At 41.8% G+C, this 25,676-nt stretch overlaps 1 protein-coding gene across 2 annotated transcripts in view; it reads left to right on the forward strand.

The window, feature by feature from the left end:
- The first annotated feature begins 12,859 nt into the window (after positions 1–12,859).
- The window catches only part of pskh1 (protein serine kinase H1), a 29,386-nt gene continuing 16,569 nt past the window's right edge, over positions 12,860–25,676 (forward strand). The window contains exons 1-2 of one of the 2 annotated variants that reach the window (XM_052027997.1): positions 12,860–13,056; positions 14,214–15,299. In XM_052027997.1, coding sequence (XP_051883957.1) covers positions 14,358–15,299 — 942 coding nt within the window. In that variant the 5' untranslated portion in view covers positions 12,860–13,056; positions 14,214–14,357. The remainder of the gene's footprint in view (positions 13,057–14,213; positions 15,300–25,676) is intronic. The other variant, XM_052027998.1, reaches the window with a different exon arrangement.

Below are 25,676 nucleotides of genomic sequence, written 5' to 3' on the forward strand. Positions count from 1 at the left end.
AAATTCTCTAAATAGACACAGCAATGTTCCCATCCTAAACCATGAATGGCCTTTTTTCTGACCACGCCCATGATTCATTATAACTTCTCCTGTAGTTTTCAATTTGTTTACTACATCGTGCTCTTCCAAATCATCCCTTTCATTGTCTCACTTAGTAGCACAACGTCACTTGGTTTGTCGCTTATTCATTCAATTGTAAGCACAACCTTTTAGCAATGTCTTTCCTTCAATTCCATTTCTGGAGTCTCCAGAGATCCTTAACATATTTCTCTTGGTTGTTTTATGTGTTTCCCAAGGTGACATCCATCTGCAGACTGGGATTTAATTTCTGCTTATTCATTACCACACAGTTCTGAATATCTTGGACTTCTCTCCAGCTTTGGAAAACTAAATATGTTGTCCTCTGTCCTGTCTTAAATGAATACCCCAGAGAGCAATTCCATCTCCTGTCTGGTCTCTGCCTTAGTTTGAGTCTAATGGTCTGTCACAATGGCATTCACTTTGCCCCTGTGTCCTTCCCATTGTAAAGATAAACTAATCTATTATGGCACCACATTCACCTCAAACATCTATAGCTACGACTCTCAGCCACGTCTTTGTCAATGCTTGACTTGATTATTCGAATGCTCTTCTCAGTGCCTCTCCACTCCTGTAAATGCCATCTCATCCTATCTCACTATAAGTTCTGCTCATACACCATTCCTGTTCTCACAGATCTAAAATAGCTTCTCTTCCCTCAATATCTCAGTACTAAAATCTCGTTCCTGTGTTCAGGTCTCATCATGGCCTCGTCACTCCCTTTCACTGTAACTTCTATACTTACCCTTTATTCCTCTAATTATAACCTCTTGTGCCTCTTCCTTCTTTCTTTAAAAGCTACTTCTTTGGTCAAGCTTTTGGTCAACTCCCCTCATCTCTCAAAGTGTCTGCTTTTGTGAAGCAACTTCCATGTATGTTCTGTCTTAAAAGGCACTGTAAACACAAAGAGTTTTTGTTGCACCTATTTCTAATGGAGGGGCCTGGTAATGGGAAGGGAGTTCAATAACTGAGCAGAAAGAGGGCAGAGTTATTTAGAATCAGAATCAGATTTATTATCACTGACTTATATGATGTGATATTTGTTGTTTTGCGGCAGCAGTACAGTGCAAAGACATAAAAATTACTATAAATTACAAAATAAATAAATAGTGCAAAAAAAGGGATAACGAGGTAGTATTCAGAAATCTGACGGTGGAGGGGAAGAAGCTGTTCATAAATTTTCGGGTGTGGGTCTTCAGGCTCCTGTACCTCCTCCCTGATGGTAGTAATGAGAAGAGGGCATGTCCTCAACTTCCTTATTGGGAGACCACAGTCAGTGGGTATTAGTAGTAACATCTTCTCCTCATTTGGCTAGGCACAGCTCAAACACCATGTATAAATTCGCCAATGACACCACTGTTGTTGGTAGAATCTCAGATGATGAGGAGGCGTACAGGAGTGAGATAGATTGGTTGGTTGAGAGGTGTCATAACAACAACCTCGCACTCAACATCAGCAAGATCAAGGAATTGATTGCAGACTTCAGGAAGGGGAGGTCAGGAGAACACACACCAGTTCTCATTGAGGGGTCAGTGGTGGAAAGGGTGAGCAGCTTCAAGTTCCTGAGTGCCAACATCTCAGAGGATCTATCTTGGGCCCAACACATTGAAGCAATCACGAAAAAGGCACACCAGCAGCCCTACTTCATTAAGAGTTTGAGGAGATTTGGTATGTCACCAAAGACTCTTGCAAATTTCTGCAGATGTACGGTGGAGAGCATTCTGACTGGTTGCATCACCACCTGGTATGGAGGCTCCAATGTGCAGGATCGAAAGAGGCTGCCGAGGGTCGTTGACTCAGCCAGCTCCATCAGGGGCACAACCCTCGCCACCATCGAGGACATTTACATGAGGTGGTGCCTCAAGAAGGTGGCATCCATCATTAAGGACCCTGGCCATATGGGACGTGCCCTCTTCACGTTACTACCATCAAGGAGGAGGCACAGGATCCTGAAGACCCACACTCAACGTTTCAGGAACAGCTTCCTCCCCTCCACCATCAGATTTCTGAACAGTCCATGAACCCATGAACACCACCTCATTATTCCTCTTTTGCACTATTTATTTATTTTTGTAACTTTAAGTAATTTTTATGTCTTTATGTCCTGCACTGAACTGCTGCTGCAAAACAACAAATTTCACGATATATGTCAGTGATAATCAACCTGATTCTGATATTTTGATTCTGTCCTGGATGGTGAGGGTCTTTAGTGATGGATGCCGCCTTCTTGAGGCAACGCCTCCTGAAGGTGTCCTTGATGGTGGGGAGGGTTGTGCCTGTGATGGAGCTGGCTGAGTCTACAACCCGCTGCAGCCTCTTTCGATCCTGCACATTGGAGCCTCCATACCAGGCGGTGATGCAACCAGTCAGAATGCTCTCCACTGTACATCTGCAGAAATTTGCAAGAGTCTTTGGTGACATAGCAAATCCTCTCAACTGTGTCGGATCTGCAGACATGTAGGACAGGATGGGCCAGGGGTTGTTAGGGCAGTGCTGGGTACGTGGTGCTGAGATAGTCTGTCTCCTTGTGTTTCCCATTTATTATCGTCAAAGATTATACCCTTGTGGGAAAAGGGATGGTATCATTGCAAGGGATGGCAGAGAGCAGAGGGGGTTGTGCTGTTGGGTGGGGGAGGTTGATTGAGAATTCACCAGTCTTGGAATAAAAATTTACCAAAGCTGTTTCTTTCTTTCTTTCTTTTTCAATCTTTTTATTAGTTTTCAAATTAATACAGATTGATATATAGCATCAATATTTATACATGTAATACAAAGAGATCAGGATAACAATCATAGCATATATAATCATAAAGAACAATAAAATATCAAAAAAATCTGTAGATCCAACGATCTCTTAGTAAATGAATATAGTATAAAAGAAAGGAAAGAAAAAGATTTATTACATAAATTAAAAAAAAACCCAAATCAATAAAAAAAATTATAAACAATATAAACTAAACAAAAAAAAACTTTTCAAAAGAAAAACAAACAACAAAAAAAGGGGAAGAAAAAACTGGGCTAAAATTTCTCGGTAGAAACAGAGCAATATTATGTCATCAAGTCCGTTCCTCCAAGGTGGAAAGTTATTGAAAGGGGATCTACATCATGTGAAAATATTGAATAAATAGACTCCAAACATCTTTAAATTTAAGCGAAGGATCAACAGTACCACTCCTAATTTTTTCCAAGTTTAAACATGATATAGTTTGAGAAAACCATTGAAAAGTAGTAGGGGGTATTGGATCTTTCTATTTAAGCAAAATGGATCGTTTGGCCATTAATGTAACAAAAGCAATCATACGGTTAGCGGAAGGAGATAAATGGCCAGACTCTATCCTTGGTAATCCAAAAATTGCAGTGATAGGGTGAGGTTGTAAATCAGTCTTCAATACGTTTGAAATAATATTAAAAATGTCTTCCAGAAGAGGACAGGACCAAAACATATGTGTCAAAGAAGCCACATTCGATTTACATCTATCACATATAGGATTTATATGGTTATAGAAACGAGCTAACTTATCTTTGGACATATGGGTCCTGTGGACTACCTTAAACTGTATCAAAGAGTGTCTGGCACACATTGAAGATGTATTGACTAAATGAAGAATTTTCTGCCAAGTCTCTGTAGGTAAAGATGTCTGCAGTTCGCTCTCCCATTCATTCTTAATTTTGTCTAATGATTCTAGAGGTATTTTCATAACTAAATCATAAATTATCGCTATCAAGCCCTTCTGATAAGGATTAAGACCTAAAATTTTTTCCGTAGTTTCAATTTTGTAAGGTGTCGGAAAAGAGGGTATAGTAGTTTTTTAAAAATTTCTAATCTGCAAATATCGAAAAAAGTGTGATCTAGGCAAATTATATTTATTAGACAATTGTTCAAAAGATGAAAAACACTTATCACTAAATAGATCCCGAAAACATACTATTCCCTTCCTTTTCCATATGGAAAAAGCTGAGTCAACTCTAGATGGATGGAAGAAAAAATTAGATTGAATGGGACTTGACAAATTAAATTTATTCAATCCAAAAAATTTAGAAATTGAAACCATATTCGTATTGTATGTTTAACAATTGGGTTAATCATATGTTTACTTAACTTGGTAAGTGCAAAAGGGAGTGAAGCTCCTAAAATAGAAACTAATGAAAAGTCAGGAACTGATTGTTGCTCAAGGCATACCCATTTGGGGCATTGAATTACATCAGAATCTTGTATCCAAAAAATTAAATATCTAATATTAATTGCCCAATAGTATAATCTAAAGTTAAGCAAGGCCAAACCACCATCCTTTTTTGATTTTTGTAAATATTTCTTACTTAACCTTGGGTTTTTATTCTGCCAAATATATGAACGAATTTTAGAATCAATTGTGTCAAAAAAAGATTTTGGGACAAAAATTGGAATCGCTTGAAATAAATATAAAAATTTTGGTAAAATATTCATCTTAATCGCATTAATTTGGCCTACCAATGATAAAGACAGTGGAGACCACTTAGTAAATAATTGTTTAACATAGTCAATTAAAGGCAATAGATTAGCTTTAAATAAGTCCTTATGTTTCTTGGTAATTTTAACACCTAAATACATAAAATAGTCAGTTACCAATCTAAAAGGTAATTGGCGATAAATTGGGGTTTGCATATTCAATGGAAAAAGTTCGCTCTTATTAAGATTTAATCTATAGCCAGAAAAAACACTAAACTGATCTAGTAGTGATAGTACTGCGGGGATAGATTCATCCGGATTAGAAATATAAAGTAACAGGTCATCGGTGTAGAGAGATACCTTATGAATCATCTGTCAGCGAGTAATGCCACATACATTTGAAGAGTCCCGAAGTGCAATAGCCAAGGGTTCTAAAGCAATATCAAATAATAAAGGGCTTAATGGGCAACCTTGTCTAGTACCTCAAAAAAGCCTAAACAAAGGAGATCTTTGATTATCAGTAAGTATTGAAGCCATAGGTGTATAATAAATCATCTTAATCGCAGATATAAATTTAGGGCTAAAATTAAATTTTTGAAGTGTAGTGAATAGATATTCCCATTCGACTCTGTCAAACGCCTTTTCAGCATCTAGTGAAACAACACATTCTGGAATTTGGGATGAAGGAGTATATATAATATTCATTAATCTCCTGATATTAAAATGTAAATAACGATTCTGAATAAATCCTGTCTGATCTTCAGAGATAATTTGTGGGAGAACCTTTTCCAGTCTAAAGGCCAATATTTTGGAAAATATTTTTGAATCTACATTTAATAAAGAAATAGGTCTATAAGATGCACAATCAGTGGGATCTTTATCTTTTTTAAGAATTAAAGAAATAGTTGTTTCATAGAAAGGTTGTGGTAGTTTACCCACTGATAGGGCATCTTTAAAAATTTTGGCTAGCCAGGGAACAAGAATATCAGAAAAGGATTTAAAAAATTCAGCTGTATATCCGTCAGGGCCGGGTGCTTTACCCGAGTTCATTGAAAATATTACTTTCTTTATTTCTTCCTCCGAAATGGGAGCATCTAATGTAGAACGTTCATTTAAAGATAGTTGGGGAATCTTCAGATCTCTTAAAAATTCATACATTGATGTAGGATCCTCAGGGGATTCTGATTGGTATAAAGAAGAATAAAATTCTTGAAAGGATTTGTTGATTTGAACAGGATCTATCGTGTAAGTACAATCTGGTTTACAAATTTTATTAACCTGACGTTTAGATAAGGTAGCTTTCAATTGGTTGGCCAATAATTTACCGGATTTGTCACCATGTATATAAAATTGACTCTTGTTTTTAAGTAGTAGATTTTCAATTGAAGACGTTAATAATAAACTATGTTGTAATTGGAGTTCTGTAGCTGTTTCTTGAAAAGGGACTTTTTTGCTTTATTCTAGAACCAAAGATGCCGGAGTGATTGGAGAGGAGGGTGGATGGGGAAGGGTTGGTGAGGAGTGGTGGTGTTGGTGGGTACATGTTCGGGGTCACATCAGGAGGTCCAAATCCTTGTGCCTAAATGGTTTGAGCTTCTAATTAAGGACAAATTTGGAGGCGACTGGAACATTAATAACTGCTTGCAAATGTTAAATGCGTTAACATTTTCGGAAGGTGGCAGCCGCCAGTTGTCACTTCAGCAATGTGCTCAGGAGTTTGAGAACTTGCATTGGTGCAGAGCCACCTGGTGGCTAGAGCATGGCACTGTAGCCAATGGGATGAAAATCATTGCAAACAGCAGAGGACTTCATTTGAGAAACTCTGTTCCAAAGTCACCAGCAGGTATCTCAGAGTATTAAACACACGGGGATGTGGACAGAGTTTACATGGACATCTCCAAAAGGAAATACCAAGATGGATTTCCACTTACAGGGACTTATTTGGCTGACCCCTAGGCCTTTAAAACTTGGCGCAGACACACCTCCATGTCAGGTGTGTACAGTGGTTCCTCAGTTTACAATGGGAATTCATTCCTGGAAAATAATTCCTTGAGAAAAATTTTGTAAATTGAAAATGATGGCTGAAATGCACACTGGGTGTTTCCATACAGTGTATGCGCAGAAAGTGGAGCACTATTCATTATAGCAAAAAATACCTTTGTGAGTCGAAGACGCATATCCAAAGAATCGATGATGTTGTGGAGAAAATATATAAACTGAATATTTGTAAATCAAGTAATTTCTCTATGCGTGGCTCTGTGCTTGCTTCCTTTGTGACTGTGACATAGATAGTCTATGTTTCCTTGTGTTCCCCATTTATTGGCTGCCTTAGGCACAACTGACTCCCCTGTCCTCCTCCAAAGCCTCTCCATTATCCACCAGTAGGTAGAACTAATATAAATGACTGGTTAGGTCACAGCCAGAGCACTATGTGTGGTCCAGGTGACCACACTATTGGAAGGACATGATTACACTGGAGAAATTGCAGAGAAGATTCACCAGGATGTCAACACAAGAGATTCTGCAGATGCTGGAATCTGAAGCAATGCACAAAACGCCAGGGGAACTCAGCAGGTCAGGCAGCATCTACGGAGGGAAATGGACAGCTGGCATTTTGGGCTGAGACTGCCTGGGATGGAGTGTTTCAGTTATGAGGAGAGACAAGATAGGCTGGGTTTGTTTTTCTTGGAGGAAAAGAGGCTGATAGAGGTACATAAAATTACAAGGAGTATAGATAAGGCAGATATTAAGGGAATCGAGGGATGTGGTTTAAATCAGGAAAGTGATGCCAGTGTAAAAGATTAGTCACAATCTTATTGAAAGGTGGAGCATGCATGAATGGGCTGAATGGCCTACTCTTGTCTCTTACATTCTTATATTTCCAACCCTGGTGTTATATTTAACCCTAAAGTGAGATTTGCGCCATCACCAAGTCTGATTATATTCATCTCTTTAACTCTGGCCCTCCCTCACTTCATCTCCCGTTGAAATCCTCATCCATACCTTTGCTGCCTTGGGATTCAAATATCCCAGTGATTTCCTGGCTGGCCTCACATTTTCCTCCTCTACGAACTTGAGGTTATCCAAACTCTGCCGACCATGTCCTAACTCACACCAAGTTCTCCACCCACAGATTCTTCTTCTAAAGCAGACCCTTGCAGCTGAAACAATTTGTTTCTGCCGTCCTGTTCTGTGGGTTCTGAGGTGACTGAAGAATTCCATGTAGGAGCTGCAGATTCTGCTATGGGGGCTGGGAGGGGTGTGGTTTACGTAGTGTTTGATGGGGCAGCTAAGTAGGTAGTTTGGGATGTTGTGTTGTGTAGTCCTTCAGCAGTGGAGTCTTAGAATCATAGAGTGATATGGTACAGGAACAGTGCCTTTGGCCCAGCAAGTCAAATATATACAAAGGAAGAAACGGTGCAAATACAAAACCTTAACATTTGTTACATTCAGCAGTGTACGTTTTAAAGGGAAAAACACACAAATGTAGCAGCATTGCCACTGATGTGGCTCTCTGAGGTGATATCCCTTTCATTGTTCGAGGGGCTTCCCCACCCAACTCTGCCTCTCCGTGTGCAGTAGGGGAAAGAGCCCAGACTGTGGTCCTTCCCCACAGAGCCTTAGCATTGGCTGCACCAAGCTTCAGTGCGTCCCTCAGCACGTACTCCTGTGCCAGTCTGCAGCATTCCCTTACAGACGTATCACTGTACTGGAAGACCAACAACTTTCGGGCAGACCAAAGGGCGTCCTTCACTGAGTTGATGACCTTCAAGCAGCACTTAATGTCTGTCTCAGTGTGTGTCCCTGGGATCAACGACAACCTTCAGGCACCATCAAGCAATTTGTTGTTGGTCAATTGCTTCCATCTGCCCCTATCCTGGAGACTCAATGTTCTGAGTGCCTCCTTTAACTAATGATGAGATAAATTTTAGCCCTTCCTTAAAGGTCAGTTTTGGTATGAGCAACCCTTGCCAGACATGGACCTCATACTTGCAGAAGAATATGAAGTGAGTGACATCAAAAACGCATTATGCACCAGCTGACATCGTGCTTGTACCCGGTGTCTATGCATATATGCATCATGTACGGAGGAGCCAGAACAGGTTTCTAAGTACATGGTCATGTTCAGTGGAGGGGTTTTGACAAAATTTGATTGTTTAGCAAACAAAAATATTGCACTATGCAATAGAATTTCTAGACCCAACTATTTTTGTTATTGTAATTGAAACGATGCTATCTTTCATGGTAAATAATTCTTTATTTTTGTGTTGCAGTTCTTCTTGTAACCACAGCAACATAATTTATGGGAGACCCATGGTTTATAGATAATCATTACTGCAGTGTAATCAGTAACAAATTTATTAATTTGTCTGACTCACATCCTTTGGACCTAAAGATACAAATAAAGTCTGCAGTGAACAAATCAAACAATCTTTGTGGTACAATTTTTCCAGTGAGTACAAAGTATTTGTAAAATGTGTAACAGATAAATATTGTGTTAACTAAGTAGTTAAGTTAAAAGTTTCATCTTTCATTCATTTATACTTCTGTTCATTTAGTCCTTTGAAAAATGTAGCGTTATTTATTGCACTAACCCTAACTATGCTCCTGTTGCGCCAGACATATCACTTTCCCTCCACACATCTTTGAGCTTAATACCATGGTCCCAGCTCCAGTACTCTGTGCCAGTTTGTTGTACTGAAATAAACATCTTTTGATTCACATGTATTTTCAGTATTAAAGGATATGCAACATATATTTTCTGGTGCAAGTTAACAAGAAGTTGCTGAAGGAAGTACTGTGTCCAGTCTGGTCACTTCATTATAGGAAGGATGTGGAAGTGTTGGAAAGGGTGCAGAGGAGATTTACCAGGATGCTGCCTGGTTGGGAGAGTATGCATTATGAGGAGAGACTAAGGGAGCTAGGGCTTTACTCTTTGGAGAGGAGGAGGATGAGGGGAGACATGATAGATGTATACAAAATATTAAGAGGAATAGATAGAGTAGACAGCTAGCGCCTCTTTCTTAGGGCACCAATGCTCAATACAAGAGGGCATGGCTTTAAAGTAATGGGTGGGAAGTTCAAAGGAGATATCAGAGGGAGGTTTTTCACCCAGAGAGTGGTTGGGGCATGGAATGCGCTGCCTGGGGTGGTGGTGGAGGCAGGTACATTGGTCAAATTCAAGAGATTGTTAGATAAGCATATGGAGGAATTTAAATAGGGGGATATGTGGGAGGAGGGGGTTAGATAGTCTTAGGTGTGGTTTAAAGGCCGGCATAACATGGTGGGCCGAAGGGCCTGTATTGTGCTGTACCGTTCTATGGTTCTATGGAAGTGAAGGAGACGGAAGGAAGGAAAGAAAATCTTTGATGGAAGATTACAGGTTTTGTTGAGATGTTAAAAAGACCAGCCTAGAAATTGATCCTTACCATTTTTTTGAGTGTTTAAACAATGTTGTTGATTATCCTGAAACTGTTTGTAAAAATGGCATAGAAAGCAAGAACTACAGTTGCGAGGTTAACAGAGCAGCATTAAATTTTGTGTATATTGTTACACTGGATTTGTTGGTAGATTTCGGCATGGCTCTTTCTGTTGGCGTGTTGCAAATTCTCACAGCTTTCAGCATGTGGTATAGCAGGTGTGATTTTTGCAGACAGTTCTAAAAGAGACATCCACAACATGAGCAACACTCTTCCAGCTCCCGGGGAATGATGCTGCTGAATAAACAGATAATGCAATAATAGTGGTGGGATGGGAGAGTGTTCCAAGGAGGTCAGAGGGACTTGGATATGCTGGTGAAGACAAGAGACATGTGCTTTATATGTGGAGTCATTGAGACCATCCAGGACAGCAGTGTAATATGCTGACAGGGGTTGCCAGTAAGGACATAATTGGAGTCCGTAAATGCTTGCACTTCGGAGAAACCTGCAATAAAGAAAAATAGTTTACTCTGCCTACTCCTGGCCTGAAGGAAAAGCAGATTAATTCTCTTCTCATTGAATATGGAGTTTGGGTGACCTTCCTATAGTGGGTCAGTGAACAGTACTGTGAGATGTGGCAGAGATCAACAGCAACAGCTCAGAATTACCCTGAGACTGGGAAGCTGAGAGTGACCATGACCTGACCTCCATGGCTGAACAGTCAAGGCAAAATTGTGAGGTTGTATTTGAGGTCACAGGAGGTCACAGATCTTAATGAGGACACAGAATGCAGTTTGAGTGTTGGTTCTTTAAACAGCAGCTTCAAGATAATGGCATTGATAGAAACTGTTCTGTGAGTAAATAAGAACTATTGTTTTTCAGACCAGTGAAGTTGAAATTCTCACAGCAGATGTATTTTGCAAGTTGCACAACTGTTGACATCATTCGGGGAGTTATACACTAAAAAAAGTGCGAGGGAGAATTAAAATCCTGCCAAAAAAAGAAATGAATTTTGTGACATGCACTAAATTGGCCCAAAATACGTACAAAATTGCTCTAATCTGAGTTTAAGCCAATTTTCAACAGCATGGTATCATTTTTTTGTAGTTGTCTGAACAAACTTCCATCTCACTGTATTTTTTAATGAACTGATATATGGAAAGTTTAACTTCATAAAGTATATGGGAAGGGGACTCTCCACAGCCTCTGGGCACCCCACCAATTCCACTCCCACCCAACCCACACAATGAACTGGTTTGATTGTGTCCTGTGGAGGCACAAGAGAATCAATACCACTGAGTTCCTCCAGCACTTTTTGTGTTGCTCCAGCAGTCCAGATGAAGGGTCTTGACCTGAAACGTCAACTGTCCATTTCCCTCCATAGATGGTGGCTGACCCACTGAGTTCCTCTAGCACTTTTTGTGTTGATTGTCTCAGAATCAGAATCAGGTTTATTATCACTGACTTGTATGTCATGAAATTTGTTGTTTTGTGACAGCAGTACAGTGCAAAGACATACAAATCACTATAAATTAATAAATTTATAATGAAATAAATAAATAGTGCAAACAAAAGAAATAAGGAGGTAGTGTTCATGGACCGTTCAGAAATCTGATGGCGGGAGGGAAGAAGCTGTTCCTAAATCTTTGTGTGTGGGTCTTCAGGCTCCTGTACCTGCTCCTAGTAGCAAGAAGAGGGAATGTCCTGGATGGTGAGGGGCCTTTGTGATGGATGCCGCCGTCTTGAAGTACCGCCTGTTGATAGTGGGGAGGGTTGTGCCCGTGATGGAGCTGGCTGAGTCTACAACCCTCTGCAGCCTCTTGTAATCCTGTGCATTGGAGCCTCTGTACTAGGCTGTGATGCAACCAGTCAGAATGCTCTCCACCTTACATCTGCAAGTCTTTGGTGAGATATAATGACAGGACACTTGGAAAGCATTATTGGGATTAAATCTTGGGAATGAGGACAGATTGAGTTGACTGGGCCTATATTCGCTCAAATTTATAACAGAGAGGTAGAGATAGTTCTATGGACTTCGCAAACGCAGCAGTGAGGTAAGCATAGTATCCAAAATCTGGAAAGGTGAATAAATGGTTTCAAAAACTGTCATTTTCATCTTTATGTGCAATGCTGTGCCAGGAACTACATACAATGAATAAACTTTAATCATCCGATGAAATGTGCACTGATTCCGAAAAGATGCTGGAGGCAGTCGGCAGCTGAGGCAGCCTCTGTGCAGAAGGCACAGCTCTGTTGATATTTCAGGTGGATGGCCCTTCACTGAAAAAAACAGATGGACTATATTTAAGAAGGAATAGGCGAGGGAAAGGGTGACACACAATACATCAAATACAAATACATCAAAAAAGACATAAAATTACATGCAAAGTGCTACAGTGCTGAGTAGGAAATAGTTAAATAACATAGATGATATCTAAATGAGAAGTCCTCTGTTGGTTTACACAATAAAACGGCATCTTACATGGTACCTACCTGTGGTGCCTACGTGGTACCTGCTCTGCTTGGTGTCATTTAAAAACAATCGTTAGCTTTTGTGAATCTTGTTTGTACTCTTGCAATTACATAACCAGGCAATTGTGTAACTTTCCAAGCCAGTTGTTTTGGGATTGACTGCATAGTTTGCAGGTATTGTTAGAAGTTTCTTCCCACAACCAAACATTTTTATCTCTCAGGTGAAACATTTGCAAATGAAATATGAAAAAAACAACACTGAGCAAATTTAAAATGATCTTTCCTGTTCTGCTTCTTTTCTGACATGACGTTCACGCCTTGACCCTGCGGGTCGGGGACGATCAGCCATCCCGCTGATGGACGGGGACGAGCGCGTCACGGCCCTGGAGCGCGTTCTCGCGCCTCCCCGCGGGCACGCGGCGCAGCCGGGCCCGGCCGGTGCCTGACGGGAAGTGACGTCGGTCGGCGCGGCGCCTGAGTTCAGGGAAAGTTCGCGACGGTTCTGTGGTTTTTCGAGCGGGGCTGCGCGGCGATGAGCGTCGCCGGGGCCGGGACCGGGACTGGGGCCCCGACTCTGGGATGTCGCGCTCGGCGCTGGCGGTGACCGCGACGGGGAGAGCGGCCGGCCGCGTTTGTGAGGAGGGTTTTCGGCGGAGTCAGGTGGGCTGGGCGGGGGTCTGTGGGGCGTCGGGCTGAGTTGTGTGAGGCCGGGGCCGGGTAGGACAGCATCGGGAGGGCTGGGCAGAGGAGGGTCGGGGAGGGCCAGGCCCGGGAGGGCAGGGCCGGGGAGGGGAGGGCCAGGCTGGGGAGGGAGGGGAGGGCCAGGCTGGGAGGGGAGGGGAGGGCCAGGCTGGGGGGGGAGGGCCGGGCAGGGCTGGGCCGTGCCGGGCCGGACTGGGTGGGGAGGGGAGGGGAGGGTCGGGCCGGGCCAGACTGGGTGGGGAGGGGAGGGGAGGGTCGGACTGGGTGGGGGGGGGGGGAGAGGAGGGGCGGGCGGGACTGGGTGGGGAGGGGAGGGTCGGGCGGGACTGGGTGGGGGGGGGGGGGGGGGAGGGTCGGGCCGGGCGGGACTGGGTGGGGGGAGGGGAGGGTCGGGCCGGACTGGACTGGGTGGGGTGGGGGGGGGGAGGGGAGGGGAGGGTCGGGCCGGACTGGGTGGGGGGGGGAGGGGAGGGTCGGGCCGGACTGGACTGGACTGGGTGGGGGGGGGGAGGGGGGGAGGGTCGGGCCGGACTGGGTGGTGGGGGGGGGGGAGGGGAGGGTCGGGCCGGACTGGGTGGTGGGGGGGGGGGGGAGGGGAGGGTCGGGCCGGACTGGTGGGGGGGGGGGGGGGGGGGGGGGGGTGGGGGGGGGGGGGGAGGGGAGGGGAGGTCGGGCCGGACTGGGTGTGGGGGGGGGGGAGGGGAGGGGAGGGCGGGCCGGACTGGGTGGTGGGGGGGGAGGGGAGGGGAGGGCCGGGCCGGACTGGGTGGGGGGGGGGAGGGGAGGGGAGGGCCGGACCGGGTGGGAGGGGAGGGGAGGGCCGGGCCGGGTGGGGGGGGAGGGGAGGGGAGGGCCGGACCGGGTAGGGGGGGAGGGGAGGGTCGGGCCCGACTGGGGAGGGGAGGGTACGGCCGGGCTGGCAGTGGGCTTGGGAGGGGGCTGTTCAGACAATGAAGCAGGGCAGGGGCGGAGGTTCAGCTCCTCAATCTTTAGCCCTCTTTCGTGGACGAGGGATTGAGAATTTTATCAGTTTCTTGCGTACTGCAGATTTTGTTTTAAATCATTTTGTGAAATCCATTTAAATGCTAACCTGGAAGAATGTTTATATCCTTCAGGGAACTCATTTGCAAGTATGGTATTGGACACATTTTGAAACTTGTACTGTCCTTGCAGAGGAAGGATCAAAGTGCAAGTCGACAAGGAGCCGGATGATGACAAAGGGATGAAATGATTTCTTGGCTCAGTAACAGCAAAAAGTAATGGGCTGCGGGACAAGCAAAGTGCTGCCCGAGCCATCTAAAAACTTCCATTTGGATCTCGTCAAAACTGTGGAGCCATACACTGGCCAAAATGGAGATAAATACAAGCACTTTATTAAAGACAATACCATCAAGAATCGGAACAAGAACGATGCACCCCCACCTCATCAGACTAATGCCTACCAACAGAGTGGCCATTGGGACCAGCAAAATGATCCTAGGAGGAATAAAGTGGCCAAATATCGTGCCAAATTTGACCCCAGAGTGACTGCAAAGTATGACATCAAGGCATTGATTGGTAGAGGGAGTTTCAGTCGCGTAGTCAGAGTGGAACACAAAAGCACCAAACAGCCTTATGCAATAAAACTGATTGAGACAAAATACAAGGAAGGCAGGGAAGTATGCGAGTCTGAGCTCAATGTCCTCCGGAGAGTAAGGCATACAAATGTCATACAACTCATTGAAGTATTTGAGACGCAAGAGCGAGTATATATGGTAATGGAGCTTGCTACTGGAGGTGAACTTTTTGACAGGATCATAGCCAAAGGTTCCTTTACTGAACGTGATGCCACAAAAGTGTTGCAAATGGTTCTTGATGGAGTTAAATATTTGCACATACTGGGCATCACACACAGAGACCTGAAACCTGAAAACTTGCTGTATTATCACCCAGGTGCTGATTCTAAAATTATGATCACAGATTTTGGATTGGCAAGCACTCGAAAGAAAGGTGATGACTGTCTCATGAAGACGACCTGTGGCACCCCGGAATATATTGCTCCTGAAATCCTTGTGAGGAAGCCTTACACAAATTCTGTTGACATGTGGGCATTGGGTGTAGTTTCTTATATTTTGTTAAGTGGAACTATGCCCTTTGAAGATGATAATCGCACTCGATTATACAGGCAAATATTGAAGGGAAAATATAGTTACTCGGGAGAGGTAAGTGATTAGTGTTAAAATAAGGCATTTTGTATCAAAAATACTGGAATTAAGCAATCACATTATTTGAATATGTTCATTACATGAGCATTTACTTGATTAATTCCAGTGTATAGGAGTAAATTTGCAGTCACAGCAATGTTAACTTTGTATATAATATTTTGTATGTCATTTTGCATTTGTTTAGTGAGTTACATTTCAAAATGAAGCAAACTAACCTTACTGATAGTCATAAATATTTAACATGTCAAAAGATATAGTATGCTCAGTGGGTATTCTCAGTGTCCTTGTCTCAAGGAAAACCTGCATTGACTTCCATCCCCAACTATACTTCTGATGCTGTACCTGTTGTTTCCCCTCTGGTCTTAGATGTACAGATCAATGCACCTGACGTGTAATTGGTCATCAATATCTCAGGTGCCTTGACTTAAAGCTCCATCAGAACTTGCTATTCTACAAAATTCTGTCTTCTATCACCACAACAATAATCCTAAATTCTTTTTCTGTAACACTGGATACTACTTTGCTGTATACTCTACCTTTTTTTCTAATAAATTTGAAGTATTTTGTTTGTTTTTGGCACCAAGTTCAAAACAATTTGTTTAGCTGCTTCCAAAAGCCAGTCACTGCATCCCCTCCCCATTCCCCAACACCCTGGTCCTGAAATTCCATATCTGACCCTCATTGTGTCAGAGTATCCTTTTTCCTGCTTCACTCTTGCTCTCTGATGGATCATCTCAGTATGACTGACCTTTAATCCCAGATACACTCGGCTAAAGTTCTGATTACTCACTGAGTCTGTCTTCTCACTCACGAACCCATTTACTTATAAAAAGCACTATAATTAACACATTTTCAATTCTTCTGCACGCATTTTTGGTCCATCTCCAAACTCTTTCCTTTCCATGTTTCACCTCCTACTTTTATGTCCAGCTGCCCAACAGGTAAAATCTGACTACTTTTCCATGAAACAGCATGAAAATTTCCATTGTCACTAGTGCCATACTGTGACCATGGTGCATTATTTCTTGAAGTCTTCTATGTGATCAACCCCTTCATCCTCTGAAGGCTATCCTTCATTAAGTGGAAGAACCTTTCTTTTACTCTCAACATTTTATGATCCTTGTGCTTAGTAGCTGCATCTATGGAGGGTGTTTTACTATATGTAAGTAAAAGAAATCTAACAGATTTTCTCAAAATTGCTTATTCAAATGATCTATCAACTGTGAAAACTTTACCAAGCTGCCAACCAACAGCCACACTGAACCTATTACTTACCATCAAATATTGGGACATGCTCTGACAATGAAACAAGCTATTTAAACTTTTGGACATGGTTAATGGAATGTGTTATTCTAACCACTTGTTTGAAAGACATCTACTACTACATTGTTTTGTTGAGAATGCCAAGAATGTTGGGTGCACCACTCAGTTTTGGATGGTGTATCACATTCAGCTCTTCAAATACTAAAGCCGATGCACTATTTATGTCCTGGTATGATGCATGCCTCAGAGTTTAGTGCTGGGGCATTCCTGGTACAAGGACATAGTTAAATTTCCTTTAAGCATCTTAGTTTTTTTACTTGTAGATTTAAAAAGAATTATGTTAATGTAATCTGTACATCTAATATAACAATCCAAAAGAAAAATATGTAATTAGCTGTTTTTACTATACCTGTTTTGGTATTTGTCCTCAACCTCCAGGGTCTTTTATCACTCATTGGTGAGTGTTGCTGTGACTAAACATCAGAATAATTTTTGTCCCAAATGGTATGATGGGAATTTTGCTGTTTGTCAGGCCACTTGTAGAAATCCATTGGTACTTAGTGATTGCTACTGGATTATGTCTTTACCTTAAAGTTATCAAGCTGTTAAAATGGGGGGTGGAAGCAATATGTATATACTTGTGACAAAAAAGTGCAGATCATTAGGTTTCATCACACAGTAAATTATAAACTATTTTTTTAGTTGTGGTGACATAATACCACACTGGTGTGAATTAGATATTTGTTATTGTGAAAATCATGTGCGAATCAGTGTGCTATTATGTGTGGCTCTGTTTTTACTGTTTCCCTAGCAGAAATGCATTAAATCAGGATTTTGTCATCCTTTATTTTTGTACAGTATAAATCTCCATTATGGGAAGATAAAAGCAAGCAGATTTCTTCTAATCATTTAATTCAGCACATGAAAGGAGAAAAATAATTGCTAGACATTATAAAGAATTTTCTTTTAACATTGGTTTGGTTAAATGAATTGTGATAAAGATTGGTTTAATGGCTGTTTCATGCTAATTGTACTACCATAGATTTTGGGTAGATTATGCATTTGGTAAATTGTTTATTATTGTCACTTGTACCTAGATGCAGTGAAAAACTTTGTTTTGCATATCATCCATACAGATCATTTCATCACATCAGTGCATTGAGGTAGTACAAAGGGAAAAACAATAATAAAATGCAGAATACAGTGTTACAGTTACAGAGAAGGTGCGGGCAGACAGTAAGGTGCAAGGCCATAACGAAGTAGATTGTGAGGTCAAGAGACCATCTTACTGTACCAGAGGACCATTCAGTAGTCTTATAACAGCGGGATAGAAGCTGTCCTTGAGCCTGGTGGTATGTGCTTATAGGCTTTTGTATCTTCTGCCCAATGGGAGGGGGGAGAAGGGAGAATGTCAGGGGTGGGTGGTGTCTTTGATTATGTTGGCTGCCTTACCAAGGCAGTGAGAAATGTAGAGAGTCCATGGAGGGGAGGCTGGTTTCCGTGATGTGCTGAGTGTGTTCACAACTCTCTGCAGTTTCTTGCTGTCTCGGACAGAGCAATTGTCATACTAAGCCGTGATGCATCCAGATGGGATGCTTTCAGTGGTGCATCTATAAAAATTGGTGAGGGTTAAAAGGGACATACCAAATTTTTTTTTGTGTCCTAAGGAAGTAAAGATGCTGGTGCGCTTTCTTGGTCATGGTGTCTACGTGGATAGGCTATTGGTGATGTTCACTCCTAGGAACTTGAAGTTCTCAATCCTATTGACCTCAGCATTGTTGATGTAAACAGGAGCATGTCCACAGCAACCCCCTCCCCCTTCCTATAGTCAGTGACCAGGATAATCGTGGTGTAGGTGTTGCTGTCTGTTGGTCAGGAAGTCAGGGATCCATTTGCAAAGGAGGTGTCCAAGGTTGAGTTTGGTGAACATTTGCTATCTATGGACAAGACAGACCATTTGGCCCATTAAGTTTGCTCTGCCATTCAATCATGGCTGATTTATTTTTCCCTCTCAACCCCATTCTCCTGCCTTCTCCCTATAACCTTTGACATGCTTACCTATCAACCTCTGCTTTAAATATACCCAATGACTTGATCTCCACAGCTGTCTGTGGTAATGAATTCCACAGATTCACCACCCTCTGGCTAAAGAAATTCCTCCCTCACCTCTGTTCTAAGGGATGTCCTTTTATTCTGAGGCTGTGCCCTCTGGTCCTAGACTCTTCCCACTACTGGAAACATCCTCTCCACATCCACTCTATCCAGGCCTTTCAATATTCGGTAGATTTCAATGAGATCCCCCCTCATCCTTCTAAACTCCAGCGAGTACAGGCCCAGAGCCATTAAATGCTCCTCAGACGTTAACCATTCATTCCCGGGATCATTCTTGTAAACCCTCCTCTGGACCCCTCCATTGCCAGCACATCCTTCCTTGGCTATGGGCCAAAACTGCTCTTGATACTCCAAATGTGATCTGACCAATGTCTTATAAAGCCTCAGCATTACAGCCTTGCTTTTATATTCTAGTCCTCTCGAAATGAATGCTAACATTGCATTTACCTTCCTTACTACCAACTCAACCTGCAAGTTAACCATGAGGGAATCCTGCACTAGGACTCCCAAGCCCCTTTGCACCTCTGATTTCTGAATTTGCTCCCTGTTTAGAAAATAGTTCTATGCCTTTATTCCTTCTACCAAAGTGCATGATTGTACATTTCCCTACGTTGTATTCCATCTGCCATTTCTTTGCCCCTTTCTCCCAACCTGTCCAAGATATGTGGGTATCTATATTTCTCCATTCTCTTTCACTTATATTTGGCTGTAACTATTTGGATGCAAATTTTCAAGAGAGGTGATTAAAAATAATTGTTATTTTTGTGTTTCTTAATGTTATGTTTTGGACACCCAGCATAAATCCATTTTTAAATAGTAGGCTTGGCTTTACTACGAAAGGAATGTGCCATATTCAATGATTGGGCAGGTATTCACAAAAATCATTGAGGGAGGATTTTTATGGTACCATTTTACCATTGATTTTCTGCAGTGTTTCTGATCCTATTAATGGTTTTGAGGACAGAATGGAATAACTAACATCTCATTTGAGCATGAGCTCTGGGATAGAATCTTAGATAACTGCAAGCTATCTGCCTTTGTGACTGGGAAGACAGTATAGGGTTCAAAAAGAAAAGATATGAACCAAAAAAAGAATTAATGTTGAATATGGGCATCGCACTGGTGTAGCTAGTAACACACAAGAGGCTGGAGGAGCTCAGCGGTTCAGACAGGACTTGTGGAGGCAAATGGACAGACAACTTTTTGGGTTCAGACCCTACATCTGGACCTGAAACGTCAACTGTCCATTTCCCTTCACAGATGCTGCCTGACCTGCTGAGTTTCTCCAGCATCTTGTGTATTGCTCCAGATTCCAGCATCTGCAGTCTCTTGTCTTGGTGTAGCTAGTAAAGCTGGTGCCACATATCTTCAGTGACCTAGGTTCAATCCCGACCTCTGCTGTGTGTGGAGTTTGTGTGTTCTCCGTGACCACAGATGTTTCTCTTGGGTGTTCTGTTTCCTTCTATAGCCAAAAGACGTGGGTTGGTGGATCAGTTGGCTGCCATTAATTGCCCCTCGTGTATTGTGTTCCTTTATTTATGTTCTCTCTAATGCATTTCATTAATCTATTGACTGGATGACACTGTCTACAGCTTATTCCCACAGCAACCCTGTCTTGACCCTATCAGAGAGATTCCCTTCATCCTATCCATTCGTTGCCTACTCTCTCTGCAACTTAAAGCTGGCCTGTTTTCTATCTTTCCAAGTTGTGTCAAAGCGTCTTCACCCCGAAACATTAACTCTGTTTATCTTTCCACGGATGCTGCCTAATTTGTAAATTGTTTCTAGCATTTCTCTTTATTTCAGATTTCTAGCATCTGCATTTTTTTTTGATTTTTCAATTTTTAAGCTGACTTTGTCATCTGTAACCTCTTTCCACAGATTTACTTAATGTAAGTTAGGATCTCTTGATTGGCTGCAGTAATAATGACATGTCCAGTATCTGGACTGAATTGTAAAATCACGTTTTGCTTAATAGGACTGTCTCTAGGGTAAATAAAAAGGAAAGGTTATACTGAATTTTTTTCATTTTTAGAATGCCTTCCAAACTAGTTTAAATTTGGCTAAACATTAAATTTCATATTATTTGCAATTAACTTTTTTCCAGACAAACATTTTGAACTTGTTGGACTGGAAAACATGTTACCAGTTTACTTTGAAATTTGTGTTTTGCTCTGACTTGAGTTAATTACATAAATGTTTGTGAATCTCGTTTTAATTATATGTGCAGAATGTTTGTGTCGTGCTGTAGTATACGTTGGCTCTTTTTTGTACTTTTAACATTTCTGTATGTGAACTCATTCAAAACTCTGCCTGTGTCTTGCATCAAGGTCAGTTTGCCTAACCCCCCAGAACTTGCAGGTTGGCTCTTATTCCAGCAGCACCTCGTTTTTAAAGTTCTTGTCCTTTTTTTTCCTCAGTTCTCTCCATTGCCTATTCCCTTCCCATATCTGTAAACTTCAAGCTCTACAGTGCTATGCGATATCTCCTTATCCATTTTGGATTCAGATTAATTTATTATCATATACACCAGGGTGCAATGAAGTTCCTTGCTTGTGTGAAGCTCGCAGAGTAAACAGTATACATGGTAATAATGTAGCGATGAGCGCAAAACAAAATAGTACAAAGTATAGTAATGCAAACTGAAGTAGTGCAAAAAGAAATGCTGAAGTGACAATTATGGAAGCAGAATTAAGGCAGCACCACTGGGAGGGGGATGTGAAAGAGGTGATTGGTTCAGAAGTTTGATAGCAGAGGGGAAGAAGCTGTTCTTGAGTCTGGTTGTCTCGGCTTTCAATCTGCTGTATCTTCTAGAAGGTAGAAGAGAGAAAAGGGAATGGCTAGGGTGGCAGGCATCCTTGATGATACCATTAGCCTTCTGATGCACTACACCATGAAGATGGACTGGATGGAAAGAAGTGATGACCCTGTGACAGACTGGGTAGTGTTTACCGCTCTCTGCAGGTTCTGCAGTCCAGAGCAGAGCAGTTGCCATACCAAGCTGAGATGTAACCGGTCAGGATGCTTTCTGCAGTGTACTTCTGTAGAAGCTTGAGAGAATCCTAGTGGACAAGCCGAATCTTCTCAGACACCTACGAAAGTACACGTGCCAATGTGCTTTCTTGATCACATCAGTATGGAGGGATCAGGAGAGGTTGTGGTATGATGCCTAGAAACTTGAAGCTGTTGACCATTTCTACAGCAGCTCCATTGATGAGGACTGATTGTGTTCACCCCTGCACTTCCTTGGGTCTTGGTCTTGCTGATGTTAAGGTCTATGTTCTTGTTCTGACGCCATGACACAATGTTCACAATCTCTTTCCTGTTCTCTCTCATCATCGTTGTTGATCCAGTCTATAACAGTGGTGTCATCAGTGAACTTGGAAGATTGAATTGGTGCTGTATCTGGCCACACAATCAATGATACAGAGAGTAGAGCAGGAGACTGGGGAGTGAGCACTGGGGGGAGCCACAGTGATGACGGTCAGGGTGGATGATATATTATGACAAGTGTTTGATGTCTGCTGGTCAGAAAGTCCAGAAGCCAGTTACAGTTGTGGTGGGGGGGCGGGGGGCAGGTCTAATAGTGATGAGCTTATTGGGTATTATGGTGTTGAAGGCAGAGTTCTAATCGGTGACTAAACATCCTGACGTGTATCATTGTCAAGGTGATATGGAGCTGAATGTAGTGCACGGGAGATGGTGTTCTCCATAGGCTTATTTTTCTTGCATGCAAATTGCAGGAAGCTGGCACTGATGTGGGCCTTAACCAATCTCCCAAAACACTTCATTGTGGTTGATGTTAGAGCTACCGGTCGGTAGTTATTGAAACAGGACACTTTTCTTCTTCTGGGGACTGCAGTGATGGAGGTTTCCTTGAAACAGATGGGTTGGTCGACTGTTGAAGTGAGAGGTTGATGTCAACCAAGATGATGGCCAGTTGCTTGGTGCATGATTTCAGAATCTGTCCAGGGATTCCATCTGGGCCCACTGCTTTCCAAGAATTAATCTTAGTGAAAGCAGATCTGAATTCTGCCACTGAGATGTATGGGAAAGAGCCAGCAGGGGATGGGGGGTGATGCACCTTGGTGGAATTTTGCCTGCTCAAAACAGGCATAGAAGGCATTGAGCTAATCCAATTGAAATGTGTATTTGCTAGAGATCGCTCCCAGTTTTGGCTTATAGCCTGTGATGACATTCAGGCCCTGCCACTGTCACCTGGCATCCGCCTGATTGAATTGAGCCTCTAGCTTGCTGTGGTGTTGTCTCTTGGCATCCCTGATTCTGATCACTTGCAGTTCCTGATTTTAATTGTTCCACAATTGGCAACTATCCTTTAACTGCATAGATCTTGTGCTTTGGAACTCCCTCTAAACTTCTCCATCTCACCACCACTCTGTCTTTAGAAGTGGCTTAATGTCAGACTTTGACATTCTTGTCATTCCCCATGGGATATTTTACCATTAAGGACTCCATGGAGCAAGTTCACATAGAAATGGGAAATGCTGAGATCAAGTAAATGATCAGTATGCACAAACCATGTTTATTGACTTCCGTGAGCTATTAAAAATCTTTGTCACAACAGTTTGTCCTTTGCCATAACACATTTGACACATTTTCCTGCCTTTCCCTCAGCCTTACCAAGATTTGTCCCCAAGATGAATAATGCTGTAGCATGCTTCTCCTGGCATCCCCTGGCTCTGCTTCCACTAACCCTGCTGTCCAGAGCACTGTCCATCTGCTGGAGTGATTGCATTGTTGCGGTGGGCAGACATAAATCTCAAAAGGTTTTTCCAGTATTGGTCTAATAAAAAATTACAAGGTTTGAAATAGATGCTGTTTGTATTGTGTATGCATAATGGACTGTTTCAAAATATTTATTTGTAATTTAATGTTCGGGCAACCCTTTCTATCTTTGAGGTTCTCTTTCTTCCTCCTTCCCCCAGCCACATTTCCTTTGAAAAAATTTTTCTCTCCCTCTGCAATTGTATTTAAAAAAATTAAATGGTGCATGTAATGTACTGAACATTTATACATGAAAAGCTTCTTGAATATAATTTTTTAAAAAAATGGATAGTTAAGTTGAGTTATGTTTTCAGTATGTGGAAATATGTTTTTATACATTATTTGAAACTGATAGTGTTACATGTGCAGAGTTAACATTGTAGAATAGTAGGATCCTGTAAACAGGATAAACATTTAGTTGATTTTTGGCTAAGAGTGAAACTTTTCTTTAATTAGTACCACAGTTTTTTTTAATGTCTCAAGTAAAATATTGAAATTTCATCCTGGATTAAATTGCTGTCATGCTAGAGTGAAGTTTAATCTAATTACTTAATGGTAAGAGCTGCCAAGTGAGTCATGCAGATAATAGTTATGCAGTTTTTCCCCTGCCTTCTGGTCCCTGAGTGTCTGATATGAACAATGTGGTCTTTTGCCAGTGTGCAAAGATTGAAAGCCCTTTGCTTTGCCATGTGTTCATGGAAAGACAACACTGATGAATAATCTTGTGCAACACCCTCTTCAAAGTTGATGATGATTACACTTGAGTCCCTGAGAGAACTTGTGTATAGGAATAGTGAGTTCAAAGCAATTGAATACTTAAACAACAGATGGATCAATTAGAATTAAACATTGCAAGAGTATAAATCAACTTGATATACATCTATTCAAGCAATACCATAATGCTCTGCTGTTCAATTATCAGAAGGAATCTTTTTTTTTCAGGTTGTATGCTTGCCTTAGTATTTAGATGACAGTTATTTCACAGCTGATCCTCAGTAAGATGGGGTTGGCTCTATTTATTTTTGGTAGTTGCAGTGTTGGCTGACAAGCCCATTAAGCTTCTGTATTTTTTGTTTCATGAGAATGGGCAGTAAGAATGAAGCGTTGACAGTTTTCCTCTTAAGTTTTTGGTGTTTATTCTTAATTAACCTGATCTTCTGACACCTATATGATGCATGCTGTCAGCAAAGATTATGTTCATGCCACAATATTGATTACAGACAGATTCCTGGATATTAATGTAGAGCTCCATAGTCTGGTCAAGTAATATCCTTGAAGAATCTAATGAATGGACCCAGTTAATGACAAGATAGTTGATGTATATAAGAGTCTTTAACCCTTCAGCATTTACTTAGATTATACCGAACAACTGTTATGAGTGTCCTGTATGTTGGAACATGGATCACAGCCAAACATCACACTATTAAACTGCTAAATCTTCAACATGTTTTTAGACCAGGTGAAATCTTCATTCTGAGTTTCTACTGGTTTTATGATGCTGTAACCATGGAGGATGCAGAACAAGTGGGTGTATTGAGTCTGAAAGCTTTTGATTCATGTGATTATATCCTCCAAAACCAAAATCCCACCCATCTATCCCTGTAGATGTGCATACAGAATTTACGGATTGATCTATAGCTTCTGAATCTAACAGATTGAATCAGTAGCATTAGTGCTGTGTTTTAGATGATGTTGGTGTTGTAGTTCATGTGAAGCACCACATATCTGTACTGTCCTGACATAAAGTTCATTCCTCTAAATCTTCTGATGTAATTGTTTGGTATGTAGATGATGTGTATCATTTGCAGATTGAAGATGACTATAGTGGGTAGATAATTTTAATGAATTTACTAGTCAACTTTGATTGCTTCTGGTAGGACTCGTTTTTTAAAAAAAATTCAGATTGCTAAGTTTTGAATTTGATAGAATGTTTTAGTTTGGCTTAACATGATGCCATGTTAAACTTTTTTAAACTTTGTTTAAAAAAAAGGACTCTATTGTAAGTGGGTTAACTGAAGTGTAACAGTACATACTAGAAACACGTTCATCAGGTCAGGCAGCATCTGTAAAAAGAAACAATTAATATTTCAGGTTGTCAGGCCCTTCAAACTGAAACATTAACTCTGTTCCTCTTTCCACAGAGCTGTCTGACCTGCCAAGTGTTCCTAACATTTTTTGTTTTTATTTAGACTTCCAGTATTTGCTTTTTTTAAA

This window comes from Pristis pectinata, chromosome 13 (assembly GCF_009764475.1).
Source record: "Pristis pectinata isolate sPriPec2 chromosome 13, sPriPec2.1.pri, whole genome shotgun sequence".
NCBI lineage: Eukaryota > Metazoa > Chordata > Chondrichthyes > Rhinopristiformes > Pristidae > Pristis > Pristis pectinata.